Source organism: Salvelinus namaycush, chromosome 29, assembly GCF_016432855.1.
Source record: "Salvelinus namaycush isolate Seneca chromosome 29, SaNama_1.0, whole genome shotgun sequence".
Lineage (NCBI taxonomy): Eukaryota > Metazoa > Chordata > Actinopteri > Salmoniformes > Salmonidae > Salvelinus > Salvelinus namaycush.
In genome coordinates this window covers 23243533-23265288 of record NC_052335.1, presented here as the reverse complement: position 1 = coordinate 23265288, position 21756 = coordinate 23243533, and the positions used below count along the sequence as shown (strand labels likewise).

The window sequence follows — 21756 nt, the reverse complement described above, 5'->3', positions numbered from 1 at the left end:
TCTCTCTTTATGTAGTGTTGTGTTGTCTCACTTGTCGTGATGTGTGTTTTGTCCTATATTTATATATATATATTTTTTAATCCCAGGAGGCCTGTTGCCTTTTGGTAGGCCATCATTGTAAATAAGAATTTGTTCTTAACTGACTTTCTTAGTTAAATAAAGGTTAAATAAATACAAATAAATTAAAAAACAAAGGGGATGAATACTTATTGACTCAAGACATTTCAGCTTTTCATTTTTCATTAATTTGTTTAAAAAAATCTAATTCCACTTTGACATTATGGGATATTGTGTGTAGGCCACAAATGCAGGCTGTAACACAACAAACTGTCAAGGGGTATGAATACTTTCTGAAGGCACTGTATGTGTTCAGGATTCCTTTAGTTTTGATAATTTTTGGATACAATCTTAATGCCAAAAATCACTACAACCAAGCAACCACTGTTGCTTGTGCTTTAGCTGTCACAACCTAGCTAGCACTACTAGCTAACTCGTGGCTATCTAGTAGAGCCAGTTAGCTACCTGCTAGCTAGTAGAGCTAACCAGCTACCTAGTACTACTAGCAAAGATACTGATAACTAACCACTTTTGTCTGTGCTACTAGCTAGCGCTGTAAATTCACCAACTGTCCTGCTGGGGGCGGTAATGCGCCATCCTCTCTGGCACCATTCAATATCCTGTCTCATCTTCTATGTCTCACAGCATCTGTGGCATGATAAGGTATCTGCTGGATCTATTGCAGCCAATAGGGTCTGGCTCCAGCAGATACCTTTTCATGACACAGACACTGTGAGAGTCAGCATACGAACTCAGACAGGTCTAATAGTGCCAGAAAGGATGGTGCGTTACCCTTTTAAATGAAGATATGAAGACAATGAATAATAGGCTTGGTACTGTAGAAAAATGTAATGAAGCTTATTTAATGAAGCTTAGTGTGTACTAGCTAGCTAACTAGTTTTGTAGGCCTACTAGCTAGCTAGTGTTGTAGACCTACTAGCTAGCTAGTATGCACTAGCTAGTGTGTACTAGCTAGCTATAGTGTGTATTAGCTAGCTAGTGTGTATTAGCTAGCTGCAGAAGCAACAGTAGTTAATATAACACCCTAGACCAGAGCTAGTGCGTGACTGGTATATGCGTAGCACACTGACACCCTGGAACAAATCTACTGACTCACGTGACACAGGTGACCAACAAGCATCTACAGGTTGTGTGCGCACATACAATCTGAGACACACAAATACCATCTAAAATGCACACATATGCGAACTGAGGTTCGCAGACCAGGCAGCGTTAGTGCACATAATCTGTAGCTGGATGCTTCTCACCTCAGCAGCAAGTCTCTGAGGGTAGGTGACACGCAGGTCCCAAAAACAACAAAAGGAGCACAGGGACAGAACACTAGGGGTATGTCCTACATCACACCATTGCCCTACATAAGGCTGCGGTCAAAAGTAGTGCACTATAAAGGGAATACATAAGGTGCCATTTGGGACGAAGTCAGGGTGTTTGCACGTTACAGTAATTAAGGAGTTATATCTCCCAGTCAGGCAGCATGGGATTAACCCATTCATTTAAAGGGGGAGGGGTAGACGGGACTGAGTAGTGTCTGTGTGTGTGTGTGTGTGTGTGTGTGTGTGTGTGTGTGTGTGTGTGTGTGTGTGTGTGTGTGTGTGTGTGTGTGTGTGTGTGTGTGTGTGTGTGTGTGTGTGTGTGTGTGTGTGTGTGTGTGTGTGTGTGTGTGTGTGTGACGAGGTCAGAGTGCCACTAATGTGTCATATCTGTCTGTGGCAGAGTGTGTTTGTTTTCTCAGAGCAAAGGAGAGGAAAGTGGTGTGTAGATACAGATGGAGAGAGATAGTCAGTCATGGAGTGCAGTAGTGCATTCTCACTCTAATGCAGTAATCAGTCCTCCTCCCAAAGCTCTGTCGCCACACACAGATCAGCCATCAACCTGCTTCCTAGAGCACAACCCACCTCATTCCACTCCGTAAAGCCACTTAGGCCAGCTGCTCAGGAGGCTCCCTGTCCATGCCTTTGATTCAACACCTTACAGTTTTTCCCCCCTCATGCCACAGTGCATCAATGTCACCATATCCTATTATTCTGTATAAGAAAGCCAGCCAGACTGTGTGTTGTCTATTTGTCTGCCCTAGCTATCACTGGGCAGGAGTGGCAGACACTGTGTTACAGATGGGGGAGCTTAAACCACTGCTGTGTCGGCACAGCACAGAGGCAGGAAATCGAAAATGAGAGGTGAAATTGAAAGTGGACTCATTCTCTCGCTGCTTTCCACAGCACATTCCCCAGTCACCCTGATAATAAGGCTGCCTGTCAACCAAGTAAAGCTATCCTGGAATAATCTCTGAGTAAGGGAAAATGCTTTAGTTTACTGTACACAAAGCAGAATGCACAAAGCCAAACTAGAGGGATACTGAATTGGGTAATTAAAATGGACTGATGGTGGCAGACAATGCTGTGTTGCTGAATGCTGCCGTGAAGAAAAAAAACGGTTCATTGCACTTACTTTCACACAGGAAAGGTGCAAGAAATAAACGAGAGGTTTGCTTCTAACAGCTTTGAAATAGAGAGTGAGAACTTTGTGCACTTACAGTGTTCTTCTGGCAAATAATATCCTGCAAAAGAAAAAGAGAAATGTCAATACTGTATTGTGGTGAGAAAGTGAGTTTGCAAAGGTGATGTAGAAAATCATTGAAACATTACACTGGTCACGGTTCATTGACTAGAGCCATCTTTCCATCATAAATGGACTCCTGCTATAAATGGACACCTGTAGTTCTAAACAGAACCAGTAGAAATGCTGATACAGTCTCGCTAGCACTTATTTTTGCAGTGTCATACCGTAGGCTAGTTTAAGTGCCAGCAAACAACCATGGAAATGTTATATGTGGGAAAAGGCACTTTTATTAAAAAGAGGTTGAACCTCAGGCTCTTAAGGAGCTATTCTAAACATTCTATAAAAGGTTAACAGTCATTGTTACTCTTAACCTTCAATAAAGGAGGTTGATAGCGATCTGGTAAAACCACTACAGAAAGTCGTTTTTTTTTTTTTTTACAGCAGGGAGTCGAAGTGTAGGCAGGTGGAGATGGAGGGCAGTTCATCAAGATTACAGACATAATATTTATTTTAAAAAGGTACACTTTGCTTATTTGATTACCTATTCTTTGAAGAGGTTATTCTTTGAGGATTTTACAACAATTTCAAAATATTGCAATGCTTTTTTTTATGGCAATGGCAACGTCAGAGCAGAGCATTGCAGGTTATACGAGTGTGTGTGGTGTATCTAGATTTCTGCACTGCCTCCAGAAAGTATTCATAATGCTTGACTTATTCCACATTTTGTTGTGTTACAGCCTGGATTCAAAATGGAAAACATTTGTATCACCCATCTACACACAATACTTCATAATTACAGTGAAAACATGTTTTTTTGAAAATGTTGTACATTTAGTGAAAGTGAAAAACAGAAATATCAAATTTACATAAATATTCACACCCCTGAGTCAATACATGTTAGAATCACCTTAGGCAGCAATTACAGCTGTGAGTCTTTCTGGGTAAGTCTCTGAGAGCTTTGTACACCTGGATTATGCAATATTTCCACATTATTCTTTAGAAAATTCTTCAAGATCTATCAAATTGGTTGTTGATCATTACTAGACAGCCATTTTCAAGTCTTGCCATTGATTTTCAAGCTGATTTTAGTCAAAACTGTAACTAGGCCACTCAGGAACATTCAAGGTCGTCTTGGTAAGCAACTACAGTGTATATATGACCTTGTGTTTTAGGTTATTGTCCTGCTGAAAGGTGAATTTGTCTCCCAGTGTCTGTTGGAAAGCAGACTGAACCAGGTTTTCCTCTAGGATGTGCTTAGCTCTATTCTGTTTATTTTTTATCCTATGCTTGAACATATGAATAGTGGTACTTGTGAATAATATGAATAATGATGTGTTGTGTTTGTTTTGCAGTTTTACTTTAGTGCCTTATTGCAAACAGGATGCATGTTTTGGAATATGTTTTATTCTCTACAGGCTTCTTTCTTTTCACTCTGTCATTTAGTTTAGTATTGTGGAGTATCTACAATGTTGTTGATCCATCCAAATGTTTCTCCCATCACAGCCATTAAACTCTGTAACCGTTTTAAAGTCACCATTGGTCTCATGGTGATTAATTAGGCCCTAATCTATGGATTTAACATGACTGGGAATACAGATATGCATCTTTTGGTGTAATGTCTGCTTCCAACTCACACTCTCATAAACGTAGATCCCCTGAACGCAGCTCACTTTCCAGCCCACACTCACACACATAGATCCCCTGAACGCAGCTCACTCTCCAGATCCCAATCACCTGAATTCTAATCACCTGTTCACACACCAGTATGTCATTTACACACACTATTTAGTTCAGTTCTTTGCACCGCATCTTTGTTTTTTTTACACACACCACACTTCTCTTTGGATCTCTGTTTTTCCCAGCATTTACTCCTCCTGTGTATGATAGTTTTTGCCGGCCTCACTAACGACGCCTTTTGGCTATTCCCTGCAGGGCACTTTAGCCTATCGGATTTCCTGTTATTCACCTATTTCCTGATCTCCCGGACGACATTACTAGACTTTTCCCTGCCTGTACTGTCGCCCTTTGGACCCCATGTGTATGACCTTCTGCCTGCCCCTGGACCCAGCTACCAGCCTCCTCCTGTGGTCCTTTACACTAAACACCTGCTGTGCCCTGCGCTTGAAACCAGCTCTCTGTCTCCCTCGTGTTCATTTCAGTTGGTCAAAGATACCTTAAAAAATGTAGGGACGTGGATCAGAAAACCAGTCAGTATCTGGTGTGACCACCATTTGCCTCATGCTGTGCGACACATCTCCTTTGCATAGAGTTGATCAGGCTGTTGGTTGTGGCCTGTGGAATGTTGTCCTACTCCTCTTCAATTGCTGTGCGTAGTTGCTGGATATTGGCAGAATTGGAACACGCTGTCGTACACGTTGATCCAGAGCATCCCAAACATGCTCAATGGGTGACCTGTCTGGTGAGTATGCAGGCCATGGAAGAACTGGGACATTTTCAGCTACCAGGAATTGTGCATAGATCCTTGCGACATGCGGCCATGCATTATTATGCTAAAACATGAGGTGATGGCGGCGGGTGAATGACACGACAATGTGCCTCAGGATCTCGTCACTGTATCTCTGTGCATTCAAATTGCCAATGATAAAATGCAATTGTGTTTGATGTCCGTAGCTTATGCGTGCCCATACCATAACCCCACCGCCACTATGGGGCACTCTGTTCACAACGTTGACATCAGCAAACCTCTTTTTGTGCGCATGGAAAATGCCTGGGATCTTTTATTTCAGGTCATTAAACAGGGGACAAACACTTTAAATGTTGTGTTCAAATTGTTGTTCAGTGTACTAGTGTAGGCTCCTCAGAGGATGAAGGGGAGGACCATCCTCCTCAATGAATTTCATAAAAATAGTGAAACATTTCAAATGTTATCATCCTTTTTATATAAAATTAAACAAAATATATTCACCTCACAAAATAATTGATTAAAACACATGGTTTTGCAATAAAGGTCTACAGTTGTCTCAACAGCCCTGTAGGGTAGCGCCATGGTGTAGCCGGAGGACAGCTAGCTTCTGTCCTCCTCTGGGTACATTGACTTCAATACAACATCTAGGAGGCTCATGGTTCTCACCGCCTTCCATTGACTTACACATTAATTATGACAACTTCCGGAGGACATCCTCCAACCTATCAAAGAATCAGAGCTGCTCTTGCAGCATGAACTGACATGTTGTCCACCCAATCAAAGAATCAGAGAATGAATGTTTATATGTGGCGAGTGATCAGGGGTGTATTCATTCAGCCGATTCTGTTGAAAAACATTTCTTCAAAACGGAAGCAACAGAATGCAACGGGGATAAACATATCTGAATTTCTCCTATAGAAACTCTTGTATTCAACTGTTGGACTAATGATTACACCCTAGATAAGCTAGTTGCAGGCAAGACTGTGCAAGGCGGTATTGAATGTGTCATTGTCTTTCCATCCCCTCAAATTTTCCCCTCGACCTGTGTGCACCTACGTTGTAAACTTTAATTCATAGGCTAGGTTGTAGCAACCTCATGATAGGTATAGGGAAAATTTGAGTATCATTTAGTATTCTAAACCTATCGATGTTACATTGAATGACAGTCATCCAATTTGGTGTAATAGAAATTAGGCCATTCTCCAAAAAATAATGATCGTCCTCCCTCATCTTAAACTGTACCAACCGCCACTGTACCAATAGGTGCCCTTCTTTGCAAGACATTGGAAAACCTCCCTGGTCTTTGTGGTTGAATCTGTGTTTGAAATTCACTGCTTGACTGAGGGACCTTACAATTATCTGTATATGTGGGGTACAGAGATGAGGTAGTCATTCAAAAATAATATTAAACACTATTATTGTACACAGGGTGAGTCCATGCAACTTTTTATGTGACATATTAAGCACATTTCTACTCCTGAACATATTTAGGCTTGCCATAACAAGTGGGTTGAATGCTTATTTACTTTTCATTTTGTATTAATTTCTAAAAACATCATTCCACTTTGACATTATGGGGTATTTTGTGTAGGCCAGAGACACAACATCTCAATCGAATCTATTTTAAATTCAGGCTGTATCACAACAAAATGTGGAAAAAGTCAAGGGGTGTGAATACTTTCTGAAGGCACTGTATGCACAGGAAACCATAGTCTCCCCTCCCCCACTCTCTAATTTGTATGCCTGTGTGTTGTTGGTGGTGGGCTTTGTTAGGGGATTCCATTGCAGCTGCAAGGGCTCTCTCACTTTGCAAACCAGTTTAGGCTAATGTTTATTCAACTGTACATCACCTGAGGACTCCAGCCCAAGGGCACAGACAACACCAAAATAGATACACATGCAAACCTCTTCTGCAAATGCAAGGAAATGAGTCAGTCTATCAATGACATTTCCCTGTCTACGAAATGCTCTTTTACAAGACTAGAGGGCTAAATGGATATAAAGGGGTAAAATATTAAACCAAATTGTGTGTGTCGATTGTTTTTCCTCTGTCAGATGCTACTTTACATAGGCCTAATGTCTCCTTTCCTTTTCATGAAACACACCATTTCCTGTCTAGGTGTAAATGCATCTCCCTTCAAACAAATAACTAATGTGTTGAACTGGCACTACAACAGCAATGACAGCTATTACAGGTTCCCCATACACTCAGATTCTAAATATAGACCTTTGTCATTAACCTGATGAACCGTATTACATTACATCCATTGTGGAAACATTAAGTTGATTAAAGTATGGACAAAGTGATGAGGAAAAAAGGCTGACAGACTGCAGATACGTTTATGTAAGGCATGTGTGCATGCGTGAGTGTGTGTGAGTGTGTGCGAGAGTGCGCGTGAACCACACAGCTTACCTGCAGGGACTGAAGCGAGTCAGAGTTGGTGTCACAGTACAGGATGATGTTGTTGGCCATGCTGAAGCTCTCCCTCACACCCAGGTGGTAGAACAGGGAGGGCTGGCGGAAAGCGTCCGTCATCTCCACCACAGCTATGTCTGTGAGGGACAGAGATAGCCTGTTAGTGGGCTTAACACTGAACAACTGTACCTAGGTCTATAGTATAACATATGTTATGCCTATAACGTATTATAGCCTACTATATAGTTTCTTCACATTTACCAATTTGTTTAAGTGTCAAATGAAATAAGATGAGATTGATGCTTCCTGATGGGACAATAATGCCTGTACAGTTGTTTTGGAGTAGGATCTTCAATTTGCCCAAATTGTCATTTTTGGACCAGACTGTGACATCACAAAATCTTCCAAAAGAAAAGGCCAAAATAACATTGTCTGGTATTAAGTATGGGGTGTGGTTTTTACAGAAGTCCCTCTGGTACCACTGACTGATAACAGCAGAAATAAAACTGGGCTAAAACAGTGCTTCAGTGTTTTGTAATGACAGTGTTCTCCAGAAAGATAACATTTAACAGACCCACTCCACCTTTTCATGTGCTTCCAAGTTTCCCCTTCCATGTCAACATACACATTACATAGAGCTTGTGATCCCTTCCAATGGAGCGCCCTTTCACTGTTATACCTGGGTTCCAGTCCACTCCAGACCCAACGCTAGTCTCACTCACTGAGAACCAAACATCCACACAAGACAGCCAATGCCAAAAGGATCATCAAAGCAAATAGGCAATCTATTTTAATGTGGTGTGTCTGCTGCTGTGTAGTGACGCAAAGAAAGGTCCCAGCGGAGACAGCCTGGCTTGAAATGGGTGGGGTAGGCTATGTACAGCACTCTCCTTGGAAACTTCTGCCTTATATAAGATTAGGTTTGAGCCAAGGCAAATATTAGCTTACATTAATTATGATTTAGGAACATGTAGACATATGGAAAACGTGGTAGACACCAGTGGCGGTCGGGGACGTTTAAGATGAGGGAGGATGATTTTTTTTAATGAGCATGGCCTTATTTCTATTGCAGCATATTGAATGACTATATTCTATTCACCCAGCTCTATGTGATATCGACATGATACTCACATTTTCCCTATACCCATCATGAGGCTGCTAAAACCTAGCCTATGAATAAAAGTTTACAACGGATGTGCAGAGGTTGAGAGAAGTATTAGAGTAATCAGGGTGACAGACAGTGACACATTCAATACCGCCTTGCACAATCTTGCCTGCATCTAGGCTACCTGGGGCGGCAGGTAGCCTAGCGGTTAGAGCGTTGGGCCTGTAACCAAAAGGTTGCTAGATCAAATCCCTGAGCTGACAAGGTAAAAATCTGTTGTTCTGCCCCTGAACAAAGAAAGCAGGGTTGTCATTGTATTTGTTCCTAACTGACTTGCCTAGTTAAATAAAGGTTAAAAAATATATATATATATAGGGTGTAATCATTAGTCCAACAGTTGCAAATGAGAGTTTCTATTGGACAAATTCAGCTATGTTTATCCCCGTTTGCTTCTGTTTAAGAAACGTTTTTCAACAAAATTGGCAGAATAAACACACCACACCCCTGATCACATGCAAACACAGTTCACTTACATAGCAGCCACATACAAACAGCATGATCATTTTGCTCGTGGTGGAATTCCTTCTCGCATCAACGCGCTCTCCTCTCACCTTTTCCCTTCGCTTGTGAACTTCAGTGCAAAACACCTCAGCTATCTGTGACCAGGCAAAAACATCTTTCCAAGCCAAAATCTTAATTTCATAACCGCTAACCGCTACACACAGCTTACATCGTTGTCATTATATTAGCTAACGTCATAGCTAGTCAACATAGCTACTAGAACTAACGAGTTAGTAAACCGGCTACAATCATGTAGTACACTGTACAGTCAGCAAGCAGTTTAGCAGTTACACCGACGGGCCCCGGTGGCAAAAATTCCAAGTTGTCAAGAGTTCCAGTGTTGGATAGCCATGGCCAGCTAGCTAACATAGCATCCCTCTCTGTTTGAGCCGGGTGTTTGAGTAGGCTAAACTAGATAGCTGCATTCGCTAGATAAGTGAAAGTGGGGGAAAAAATACTACGAAATATAGCTCTCTCTCTCTCTCTCTTGCTTCTCCTTAATTTTTTTAAGAATTATTGTCTATTGTCTTTCTCTCTCAACTACTCTCAACTACTCACCACATTTTATGCACTGCAGTTCTAGCTAGTAGCTTATGCTTTCAGTACAAGATTCATTCTCGGATCCTTTGATTGGGTGGACAACATGTCAGTTCATGCTGCAAGAGCTCCGATAGGTTGGAGGATGTCCTCCGGAAGTTGTCATAATTACTGTGTAAGTCTATGGAAGTGGAGGAGGACCATGAGTAACCTAGGTTTTGTATTGAAGTCAATGTACCCAGATGAGGACGGAAACTAGCTGTCCTCCGGCTACATCATGGTGCTACCCTACAGAGTGCTGTTGAAGCTACTGTAGACCTTCATTGCAAAACAGTGTTTTTTAATCAATTATTTGGAATTATGAAAATTCACTAAGGAGGATGGTCCTCCCCTCAATGTAAATTGTCCAGGTGGCCATTTGATTAATTGTTCAGCAGTCTTATGTCTTGGGGGTAGAAGCTGTTAAGGAGCCTTTTAGACCTAGACTTGGCGCTCCGGTACAGCTTGTCGTGCGGTAGCAGAGAGAACAATCTATGACTTGGGTGACTTGAGTCTTTGACCATTTTTTGGGCCTTCCTCTAACACCGCCTAGTATATAGGTCCTGGATGGCAGGAAGCTTGGCCCCAGTGATGTACTGGGCTGTACACAGTACCCTTTGTGGTGCCTTACGGTCGGATGCCGAGTAGTTGCCATACCAGGCGGTGATGCAACTGGTCAGGATGCTCTCGATGGTGGAGCTGTATAAATTTGAGGATCTGGACACCCATGCCAAATCTTTTCAGTCTCCTGAGGGGGAAAAGGTGTTGTCGTGCCCTTTTCACGACTGTCTTGGTGTGTTTGGACCATGATAGTTTGTTGGTGATGTGGTCACCAAGGAACTTGAAACTCTCGACCCGCTCCACTACAGCCCCATCGGTGATCAGGCCTACCACTGTTGTGTCGTCAGCAAACTTAATGATGCTGTTGGAATCGTGCTTGGCCATGCAGTTGTGGGTGAACAGGGATTACAGGAGGGGACTAAGCACGCACCCATGAGGGGCCCCAGTGTTGAGGATCAGCGTGGCAGATGTGTTGTTACCTACCCTTACCAACTGGGGGTGGCCCGTCAGGAAGTCCAGTATCCAGTTGCAGAGGGAGGTGTTTAGTTCCAGGGTCCTTAGCTTAGTGATGAGCTTTGTGGGCACTATGGTGTTGAAAGCTGAGCTGTAGTCAATGAGCATTCTCACATGTGTAATATATTTCTGTATTTCCGTCTTTTCTTCACACAAATGACAGGGATTTGGGCCTGGTCTTGGAGAAGCAGTATATCCTTCGGGCAGTGTGGAGTGCGATTGAGAATGCGTCATCTCTGGATCTGTTTGGGCGGTGTGCAAATTGGAGTGGGTCTAGGGTTTCTGGGATGATGGTGTCGATGTGAGCTATGACCATCCTTTCAAAGCACTTCATGACTTCCGACGTGAGTGCTACTGGGCAGTAGTCATTTAGGCAGGTTACCTTCACTTTCTTGGGCACTGGGACTATGATGGTCTGCTTGAAAAATGTTGGTATTACAGACTCAGACAGGGAGAGGTTGAAAATGTCAGTGAAGACACTTGCCAGTTGGTCAGCGCATGCTCGGAGTACACATCCTGGTAATCCATCTGGCCCTGCGGCCTTGTGAATGTTGACCTGTTTAAAGGTCTTACTCAAATCGTCTACAGAGAGCGTGATCACACAGTCGTCCGGAACAGCTGATGCTCTCATGCATGTTTCAGTGTTACTTGTCTCGAAGCGAGCATAGAAGTAATTTAGCTTGTCTGGTAGGCTCGTGTCACTGGGCAGCTCGCGGCTGTGGTTTTCTTTGTAGTCTGTAATAGTTTGCAAGCCCTGCCACATCTGACGAGCGTCGGAGCCGGTGTAGTACGATTCGATCTTATTCCTGTATTGACGCTTTGCCTGTTTGATGGTTTATCGGAGGGCATAGAGGGATTTCTTATAAGCTTCCAGTTAGAGTCCCGCTCCTTGAAAGTGGCAGCTCTACCCTTTAGCTGAGTGCGGATCTTGCCTGTAATCAATGGCTTCTGGTTGGGGTATGTACGTACAGTCACTGTGGGGATGACATCATCGATGCACTTATTGATGAAGCCAGTGACTGATGTGGTGTACTCCTCAATGCCATCAGAAGAATCCCGGAACATATTCCAGTCTGTGCTAGCAAAACAGTCCTGTAGCTTGGCATCGGCTTCAGCTGATTATTGACCGAGTCACTGGTGCTTCCTGCTTTAGTGTGCTCCGTTCACATGCCATTATGTTTCCCTGGCGTCAAGTAGAAACTGACTTGAAGAGGGAACTATCAGTGCACCATGATGTCATAAATCAGTCAAGAAAAAGTAAATGGGACTAATATTCAATTCACATAGCAACAAGTGTTGCTAGCTGCTTCTAGAAAGTAATTCAAGCACTCAGATGTGTAATATTATTTTCAGATCAGGTTTATTTGCCCAAGAAACCAAACCACTTAAATAGGTTTAAGTGCCCAAATTAAGTTCAGTATTGTTCTGCTAAAACAACCCAGGGAACAAGACACTATATTGGTGTATATGTTGAGAGTGCCATGCCTGCTTCTATAAATAAACTCTCATAGGAAAGCATGCAGGGTACTTTCACAATGGTTATTCAGCAGTTTGGAAACCCTGCCCAAAAATAAGAAATACTACTTTATTTTTTAGAAATGAGTGCAATATGGAGGAAGGAGACAAGCCCCTAGCCCCGACAGGAAATGTGAGTAATCTGGCAGAAAGAATCCTCGGCTTTTGATACTTTAGTTTCTGTTCACACTAGCATATTTCAGAGATTGAGTACCATGGCCCAGGGGGAAAGTGCAAGAACAGAATTTGAATTGATCCCATCCAGGTTGACACACAGGGAGCTGCCTGCTTCCTACAGTGCCAGTTGCCTCAACTAGCCTCACACTTCCTGTTTGGCCTCTTGTTAAAAATAAAAAATAAATAAGGAACTTGTTTTCTAACAAGATAACTTGATTTTAACAAGAGGGATTTGTTTTCTGTCAAATGAATGATCTTAATTCCATTTACCTTATATTACACAAATATCATCTGGCAACAGCACCAAGAACAGATCACCTGGCAACAGCACCAAGAAGACACATTTGAGAAGTCATGCATTAACTGTGATGGTCATGGAATTTGGGGTTTTGGTTATTTGTTAGGCAAATATCCACGGTCAAAGCAATAACTGTTCAAATAGCTCAATTAAGGTGTGCAATTTTCTCCTCTCATCTCTGCTTGCAGTGTGCAGCTGTTGCACACATACACTGAGTTGACTTAACATTAAGAACACCTTTCCATGACAGACTGACCAGGTGAATCCAGGTGAAAGCTATGATCCCTTATTGATGTCACTTATTAAATCCACTTCAATCCGTGTGGATGATGGTGAGGAGACAGGTTAAAGAAGGATTTCTAAGCCTTGCGACAATTGAAACATGAATTGTGCATGTGTGCCATTCACAGAGTGAATGGGCAAAGCAAAATATTTAAGTGCCTTTGAACAGGGTATGGTAGTAGGTGCCAGGCGCACATGTTTTTGTCAAGAATTGCAACGCTGCTGGGTTTTTCACACTCAACATTTTCCGTGTGTATCAAGAATGGTCCACCACCCAAAGGACATTGAGCCAGCTTGACACAACTGTAGGAAGCATTGGAGTCATCATGGGCCAGCATCCCTGTGGAACGCTTACGACACCTTGTAGAGCATGCCCCGATGAATTGAAGCAGTTCTGAGGGCAAAAGGGGGGGGGCTCAATATTAGGAAGGTGTTCTTAATGTTTTGTCCACTCAGTGTATTTTAAGTTTGCTAGCCTAGCATGGATTTCAACTTCAGTTTTCATCACTTTGTCTCAGATTCACATTCACTTGTAAATGTCCACACTCACCAAGAATGAGATTTGGTAGTTAATTTCAACAGAAATGGTGGCTTTTAGCATCGTTCTTGCATCTTTACAAACCAGACAAAACATATAGCCAGAGCACTATGCATAAGGTAGTACAGACACAGATCATGTTACAGCATCAAAGGGAGCGCATTTAAGGAGAGAGCACATTTTTAAGGAGAGAGCGCACATTGGAGGAAGGAGACAGAGACAATTTGACGGATTAAGGTAGAAAAACAATTGGTTATAATAATCATTAATTTACCCTACTGCTATTTGGTATATTGGATATATTTACTTAAAAATACAATAAAATGTATGTATTAGAAAGGTAATGACTGTTATTTTATGTTATTTACTGACTGCCTAATCATGCTAATATTAATCTGAATCAATCTCAAACAATGCCAATGTCTACAGCCAAAAACTGCTTCCCTTGCCCTACTGCCAACTTATGCTGGCACACCTGACACCACATACCCAAACTGCTGATAAAACCTGACTGAGTACTTTGATCAACCAACACTCTACACCACTCCATTTTTCCAATAAAGACTGGATTCCCTGGACAGTAGTGCGGCTGGTGATATAATTTCTCCTGACCTGATGCTCTGTAGCCCACATGGACCGCCACCATACACATGAGCATGGATAAACAACTTAGTTGACAACCAATGGGAGCAGAGAACGACAGCCGCCAGCCAGCCTTCAGGTCAGACCAGAGTGCATGTGGGATCTTGTGCAGGAATCCTCTGGCTGTCAAAACAATGCTGAATGATGTATGTGTAAGGCTATACGGGAATGTAGAATGACTGATAACCTTTGAATCCAATACTCTATAGGTGCTTCTCCAAAAAGCATGAGCTCTTATTCAATGACACCAACTTGATTTTACATTCAATATTATGTTTAATTTAATACAAAAGCCACTTGGTATCATATGAGATTAAAGAATGTTGTTTGGGGACTGTTGTTCCCTCTAGAAGAGATGTACTGTATCACAACAACAGTTCACTTTCCTTTATGAAAGCCTCCCTCCAGGAATATGATGCTGCAGTTCAGTACTTCCTTTTGGGATGAACTGAAATGAGTAGGGGACGGGTGAGGGTGAAACATCAGACTTTCTTGTCTAGAGATTTACATGGTAAGATTTGGGATGTAATAGATACAGACTCTCAAAATGGCAAACAGACCAACTAAACTGAATGGAACACACACTGGGCCCCTGCTGTGAGGTACAGAAACACATTTAGTCAGTCAGTCAATGGTTCAGATCAGCTCAAAGTGGAGCGACTTTAGTTGGGTGATAAACAATGACTTATATCAAGGTAATACTGTTCTCAGAATCATTTTTAACATGACTAATACCTCTTCCCAGCACAGTTACAGGTGGCAGTCAGTGCAAGAGTGTTGTCCTCTGGTCACCAACATAGAGTAAAAAAGCCTTAAAACCTTTACACCTTTTTAACAGTAGCCTACACCACCGGCTCACCTCATGTGGCTTGAACATGTGGTTTGACCTTTATCTATTGATGGGATTGATTTATTTAACCTTTATTTTGACAGGGAAGTCATACTGAGACCAGGGTGTATTTTACAGATGAGCCCTGCAGAAATACATTAAACACATACAGTGCATTGGGAAAGTATTCAGACCCCTTCCTTTTCCCCACATTTTGTTACGTTACAGCTTTAAACTAAAATTGATCAAAATAAGCTCAGGTGCATCTTGTTTCATTGATCATCCTTGACATGTTTCTATAACTTTTTTAAAATTTCAGCTTAATATTGCGGAAAGAATGTTGCTTCCATCAATGTAATTGTCTGCATCATTTCCAATCCCCCATATATTTTTGGGGGTAAATATATATATCCATATACATACACGCATGCATACATACCTATATAGACATACATACTTTTTAAAGAATATACCTTATTATTCCCCGCAAACCCGACCACCCTTCCCCCAATTGGAGTAAACCAATAAACACTTAGGCTTCTACCTTCAGTTTATATATCTTATACACATTTTACAGACACAATCTATTTTACAATAGTTATATTTTGTTTGTTTTTAGTCCTTCCTCTATTTCTGATGTCCATCCAGTTTGATTTCTATTTGTAATGGTGCTATTTCACAAAAGTTCTGAACCTATATACATTTTACAGACCCCGTATGTTTTACATTGGTTATCTTGTTATTAGTCCCACCCTTCAGCTCCATTCAACCCCTCCCATCTATCTCTCAACATCATCCATTTCGGATTTCTATTTGCCATATATTTTTCAACTGTGCTGTGATGCTTCACAAAAGTAGTGAACCTTTCTATTCTCATAGCTTCTACAGATTGTAAATTAAAAATAAACATTTTTGCTAAAATAATTATATTATTGATTGATTGATTATGGCTTTTCAAAACACCCAGTATTGCTATCTGCGTTAGTTCTAGGCAAATGTTGCAATTCTTCAGCCATTCCTGGACCTGTGACCAAAAATAGACAATAACAAAATAAATCAAATTAAGCTCAGGTGCATCTTGTTTCATTGATCATCCTTGAGATGTTTCTATAACTTGATTGGAGTCCACCAGTGGTAAATTAAACTGATATACACTATCATTCAAAAATTTGGGGTCACTTAGAAATGTCCTTGTTTTTGAAAGAAAAGCACATTTTTTGTCCATTGAAATAACATAAAATTGATCTGAAATACAGTGTAGACATTGTTAATGTTGTAAATGAGTATTGTAGCTGGAAACAGCAGATTTTTTATGGAATATCTACATAGCCGTACAGAGGCCCATTATCAGCAACCATCACTCCTGTGTTCCAATGACACGTTGTGTTAGCTAATCCAAGTTTATAATTTTAAAAGGCAAATTGATCATTAGAAAACCCTTTTGTAATTATGTTAGCACAACTGAAAACTGTTGTTCTGATTAAAGAAGCAATAAAAGTGGCCTTCTTTAGACTAGTTGAGTATCTGGAGCATCATCATTTGTGGGTTCGATTACAGGCTCAAAATGGCCAGAAACAGAGATCTTTCTTCTGAAACTCGTCAGTCTATTCTTGTTCTGAGAAATTATGGCAATTCCATGCGAGAAATTGCCAAGAAACTGAAGATCTCGTACAACGCTGTGTACTACTCCCTTCACAGAACAGCGCAAACTGGCTCTAACCAGAATTGAAAGAGGAGTGGGAGGCCCCGGTGCACAACTGAGCAAGAGGACAAGTACGTTAGATGTCTAGTTTGAGAAACAGATGCCTCACAAGTCCTCAACTGGCAGCTTCATTAAATAGTACCCACAAAACACCAGTCTCAACGTCAACAGTGAAGAGGCGACTCCGGGATGCTGGCCTTCTAGGCAGAGTTGCAAAGAACCCATAATGACATCTAATTTCTGGGTTAAGTCAATAGCCACTGCTGCGTTTACTCAGTGAGGTTACAACATGTGAATATCAAACATGGATCAGAACAGCTATTTGATATACTGTGAACATGTGTTTCCACTTGCACATTCCTGATGCACGTATTTACATGTTCTGTGAATGCTCCTTTCTTATGTCATTCAAAATGTGGGAATTCATTGCAGTTCAGCTTTTCCAAAAAAGGAGTGAAGTGGTCAGGCATCTAGTTCATTGTATACAAAAGCTTTTTTTCTCTCTCTTTCCTTGTGATTCCATTCCTAAAATGTCCTGTTGTAGGAACATGATAAAGACGTTGGCAATCTTTAGGGAGCTTCTGTCATTTCAACGAAGCTTGTGTACATTTTGAACAGATACAAAAAGGGTTTCTGGGAACCACTTCCCACCTCCCGTGAGAAGTATACAGAAAATTCCACAGAGGCCCTGTGGAAAATAGCCAAACCAAAAAAAGGGAACATATTGAGTTCTGTTTACACAACCAATAATGTTATGACAACCAACAACGGGTAAGCTGTGATGTCAGCTAAGTCTATACAACACAGGTGTTTTATAATTTCTTCACCTAGAAAACGTCCTATTGTATTATGGAGTATACAAAACACCTGCTCTTTCCATGACAGACTGTGAAAGCTATGATCCCTTATTGATTTCACTTGTTAAATCCACTTCAATCAGTGTAGCTGAAGGGGAGGACACAGGTTAAAGAATGATTTCTAAGCCTCGAGACATGGATTGTGCATGTGTGCCATTCAGAGGGTGAATGGGTAAGACAAAATATTTAAGTGCCTTTGAAGGGGGTATGGTAGTAGGTGCCAAGCACACTGGTTTGTGTCAAGAACTGCAATGCTGCTAGGTTTTTCACACTCAACAGTTTCCTGTGTGTATCAAGAATGGTCCATCACTAGGGCTGTTACGGCGACCGTATTACCGCTTCACCGGCGGTCACGAGTCATGACGGCAGTCAAATTCCACGTGACCGTTTAGTCATGGTAATTAGGTTTCTCCAAGCTCTGATGCTGCTGATGGTCATTAGTAGCCTACCAAACTTGCTAACTGCCTGGTACTCAGCACTCTATAGTCCCTCTAATCACTCTGACATCAATGCAAAAGTGATCAGAAATCTAATCAAACACTTCATGAGAGCCCAAGAGCTCATGTTGCGCAACATTTCTATAGGTTATGCAATTGCATGAGAAAACAGAGTGATGGCCTCTATTAAAAAGAGGAGGATCCCATCAGCTTTCTATAGGCTAGGCCTACTATATTTATACTGAACAAAAATATAAAAGCAACATGCAACAATTTCAAAGATTTTACTGAGTTACGGTTCATATAAGGAAATCAGTCAATTGAAATAAATGTAATAGGCCCTAATTTATGGATTTCACATGACTGGGCAGGGGTGCAGCTATGGGTGAGCATTGGAAGGCATAGGCCCACCCACTTGGCAGACAGGCCCACCCACTGGGGAGCCAGGCCCAGCCAATATGAATGATCATTCTGTTTAATCAGCTTCTTGATATGCCACACCTATTAGGTGGATGGATTATTTTGGCAAAGGAGAAATACTCACTAACACAGATGTAAACAAATTTGTGCACAACATTTGAGAGAAATAAGCTTTTTTGTGAGTATGGAAAATGTCTGGGATTTAAAAAATTTCAGCTCATGAAACATGGGACCAACACTACATGTTGCGTTTATATTTTTGTTCAGTGTATTTCTCAACTTTCCTAATATTAAGCACATTGCTTCTCTTTACAACAGGAGTATAGCCTACCTGGCTGCCATGAAAATGAACCACGGGAAAAGCATCCTCCATTTGCTATTGATGATGCTATTGCATAGATGACATGTATTTTTTCCCCTGCCCCTGTTTTGAGCTGGTGCATGATATTGGTCCTTTCTAAATCAAATTTCACACATATTATTTAGTATATGTAAAGACAAGATCAAATCAAAAACAGTCTGATGGGTGACAATATTAGCCTATCACTTGTGAATTATATATTATTACTTGTGAATGATGCCCAGCTTGTGTGCAGTAAGGCAAGAAACAGCTAATGACTTTTTTTTGCAACTTTTACAAATCATAGTCGCACACCTCATGTAACCTAGCTCATAGGCTTATATGTTTTCATAAGGTTTGTATCACAACTAAATGGCCAAGAAACTTATTAAAATGAAGCCCATTAATCCACTTTACAATGGGTGTAGAGCATACATTCGCAACACATGAGTTTCAAGTTTGGGGAAGATAATTTTCACCATAAAAACGCACCTTTTATAATAAAAGCATGACAATCATAATCACATTTGCGGTCAATTTTGAGAATGGTGTTTTCCCACAAATCTTCCCGCTAATGAGAGACATGGGCAATATGGTGGCTAGGAATTGCCAGGGACATCACGATATGATATTATCATGATACTTAGGTGCCGATACGATACGTATTACGATTCTATATGCATTGCGATTCAATACTGCGATTTTATTGCGATTTGATGTTCCAAACATATTTCTCACTAGGCTGTCTGCTGCAGAGAGACAAAAGAGAGCTTGTTTGATCAGTCAGGTTAATAAAAGTGCTGAAAACATGTTGGCTCACTATTTAAAAAGAAGATGGAGAATAAATGATAGGAGGAAAAATACCGGAGTTTTGACACAGGCATAGACAACTAGCGCTAGCGAACGCTACCTACAGTTGTAAAAAATATACAGTACCAATCAAAGGTTTGGTCACGCCAAGAGTGTGTAAAGCTGTCATCAAGGCAAAGGGTGGCTACTTTGAAGAATCTCAAATATAAAATATATTTTGATTTGTTTAACACTTTTTTAGTTACTACATGATTCCATTTGTGTTATTTTATAGTTTTAATGTCTTCACTATTATTCTACAATGTAGAAAATAGTAAAATAAAGGAAAACCCTTGAATGAGTAGGTGTGTCCAAACTTTTGACTGGTACTGTATATATATATATATATATATATATATATATGTATATTTTTTACAAATCGATACTTGAAGTCAAATATAGATATAATATCATCCAAAAATAATATTGCAAAATGTAATTATCGATTTCCCCTCCCCCAAACATCACTAATGGGCAAGGGAGGAAATGTACTTTAGTTTGAGTCAAAAGGTTCAGTTCACTTCTGAAGTGTAAGGGGAATTTGAACCTCCACCCAAACTAAGCAAAACGATCCATGACGCTAGGGAGCCTCACTTCTAGGGGCACATAATGGTAAAGGAAAATGTGTGTGGGAAAATGATCCCCCTTCCCCACTTTGTGGAGCAAATGAGACATTCCCCCATTGAGACTCTCTAGTGCCCAATGGATTCCAGGTTGACAAATGGCTAGGCTATAGGCATTGTGAAAAGAAGTAGGCTGGGGAAAGTAGTTCATTTAATACTTCTAAACATTGACATGTAAAACCAGTCACACAATCGTATGTGCAGTTTTCTGTGTGCTCATGGCAACCACAATAGAAGCCCCATTAGAGACAACTGGTGTGGCATGTGGATTAATGTGCATGGGCCCATTCCCACCCACTGCAATGGTTATAGAACAGTAGTGAACCTGTTCTACTTTGGTGATATATGGTATGTGTTGCAGGCTGGGGTTTGATGGCTGGAGTTTGATTCAGAAGAATAGACAATGACAAAGGTAGATTTGTTTTGGTTCTGATAGTTTGAGGGCAACACATTCAATAACCCATCACATGCATGCTGCATGTCACCACCACCTCGTACCTGCATTATAGAACTGATCAAGCACACACGTCTCTCCAAAGTCGATCTTTCCAAAGTGTATGATTTCCAGTTTACTTCCCACGGAGTCGCAAGCGTCTTTCAGGCAATGCAGGGCCATGTTCTCTGCGGTGTGCGGCTGAGTGAGCTCGCTGTTGACGACATATGCCACCGTGACAGCCCTGCTTTTACATTTCACCGTAGACAACAAGCCGCCACTGTCCTTCGGGCAGCTCAGAATATTAGGAATGATGCTTCCGCTGACCACCGAGTCGTGCCAGAATGTCCCAGCCGCGGGAATAGGGGCACCGCTCACGCTCTCTTCCCGGGAGCCAGCAGAGTCCCCGCAGGCACCCTCAGGGCCCGAGCCAAGACCAAAGGAGGGAACCGACAATGATATCCCTTCATCTTGACTCATTTTTTCAATGTCTGTTTTGGTTGACAATCACTCTTATGTGTTCTTATGGATCCTCAGTTGCTCGACATCTCCATACATCCAAAGTCAACATTACGCACGTTTCCTCACATACATTCTATGCACAAGGCATGCAAGATATTTCAACACAGGTAAACAGTCTGGTGATATGGATCAACCTCCTGTATATTCATGTCTGGTTTCGCATGAAATTGTGCAATCTGCAATAATAAACCAAGATAGTGGGCACTACAACCATTGAAAATCAGTGTTACTGTTAAGTCACGACACATATGCTACTCATATACAGCTAACGATCCTATGGCAAGGAACAGTTACCACTGAATTGTAACATTCTTGTGCGTCTCGACTCTTCATAGTTTCCGAAGTTAAGCACGAGCGCAGGTTGCAATGGTTACAAACCCACGGTGAGCTTGTTGGTAGATCCACCGTTCTAGAAAGCAGATCAGGGTTGTGTGCAGCACCGCAATAATTTAGAAATCATGCACATAGAATAATTCATGCCAACAAGACAATTATATCCAG

At 41.4% G+C, this 21756-nt stretch overlaps 1 protein-coding gene across 1 annotated transcript; it reads right to left on the bottom strand.

The window, feature by feature from the left end:
- Positions 1–733: 733 nt before the first annotated feature.
- Positions 734–21365, bottom strand: LOC120024016 (mitogen-activated protein kinase kinase kinase 5-like). The gene is made up of 3 exons (XM_038968101.1): positions 20799–21365; positions 7473–7612; positions 734–769 (listed from the first exon to the last, which is right to left on the bottom strand). The coding sequence occupies exons 1-3, from the start codon at positions 21211–21213 to the stop codon at positions 734–736; spliced, it is 591 nt and encodes a 196-aa protein (XP_038824029.1). The 5' UTR covers positions 21214–21365.
- Between the last annotated feature and the right edge of the window lie 391 nt (positions 21366–21756).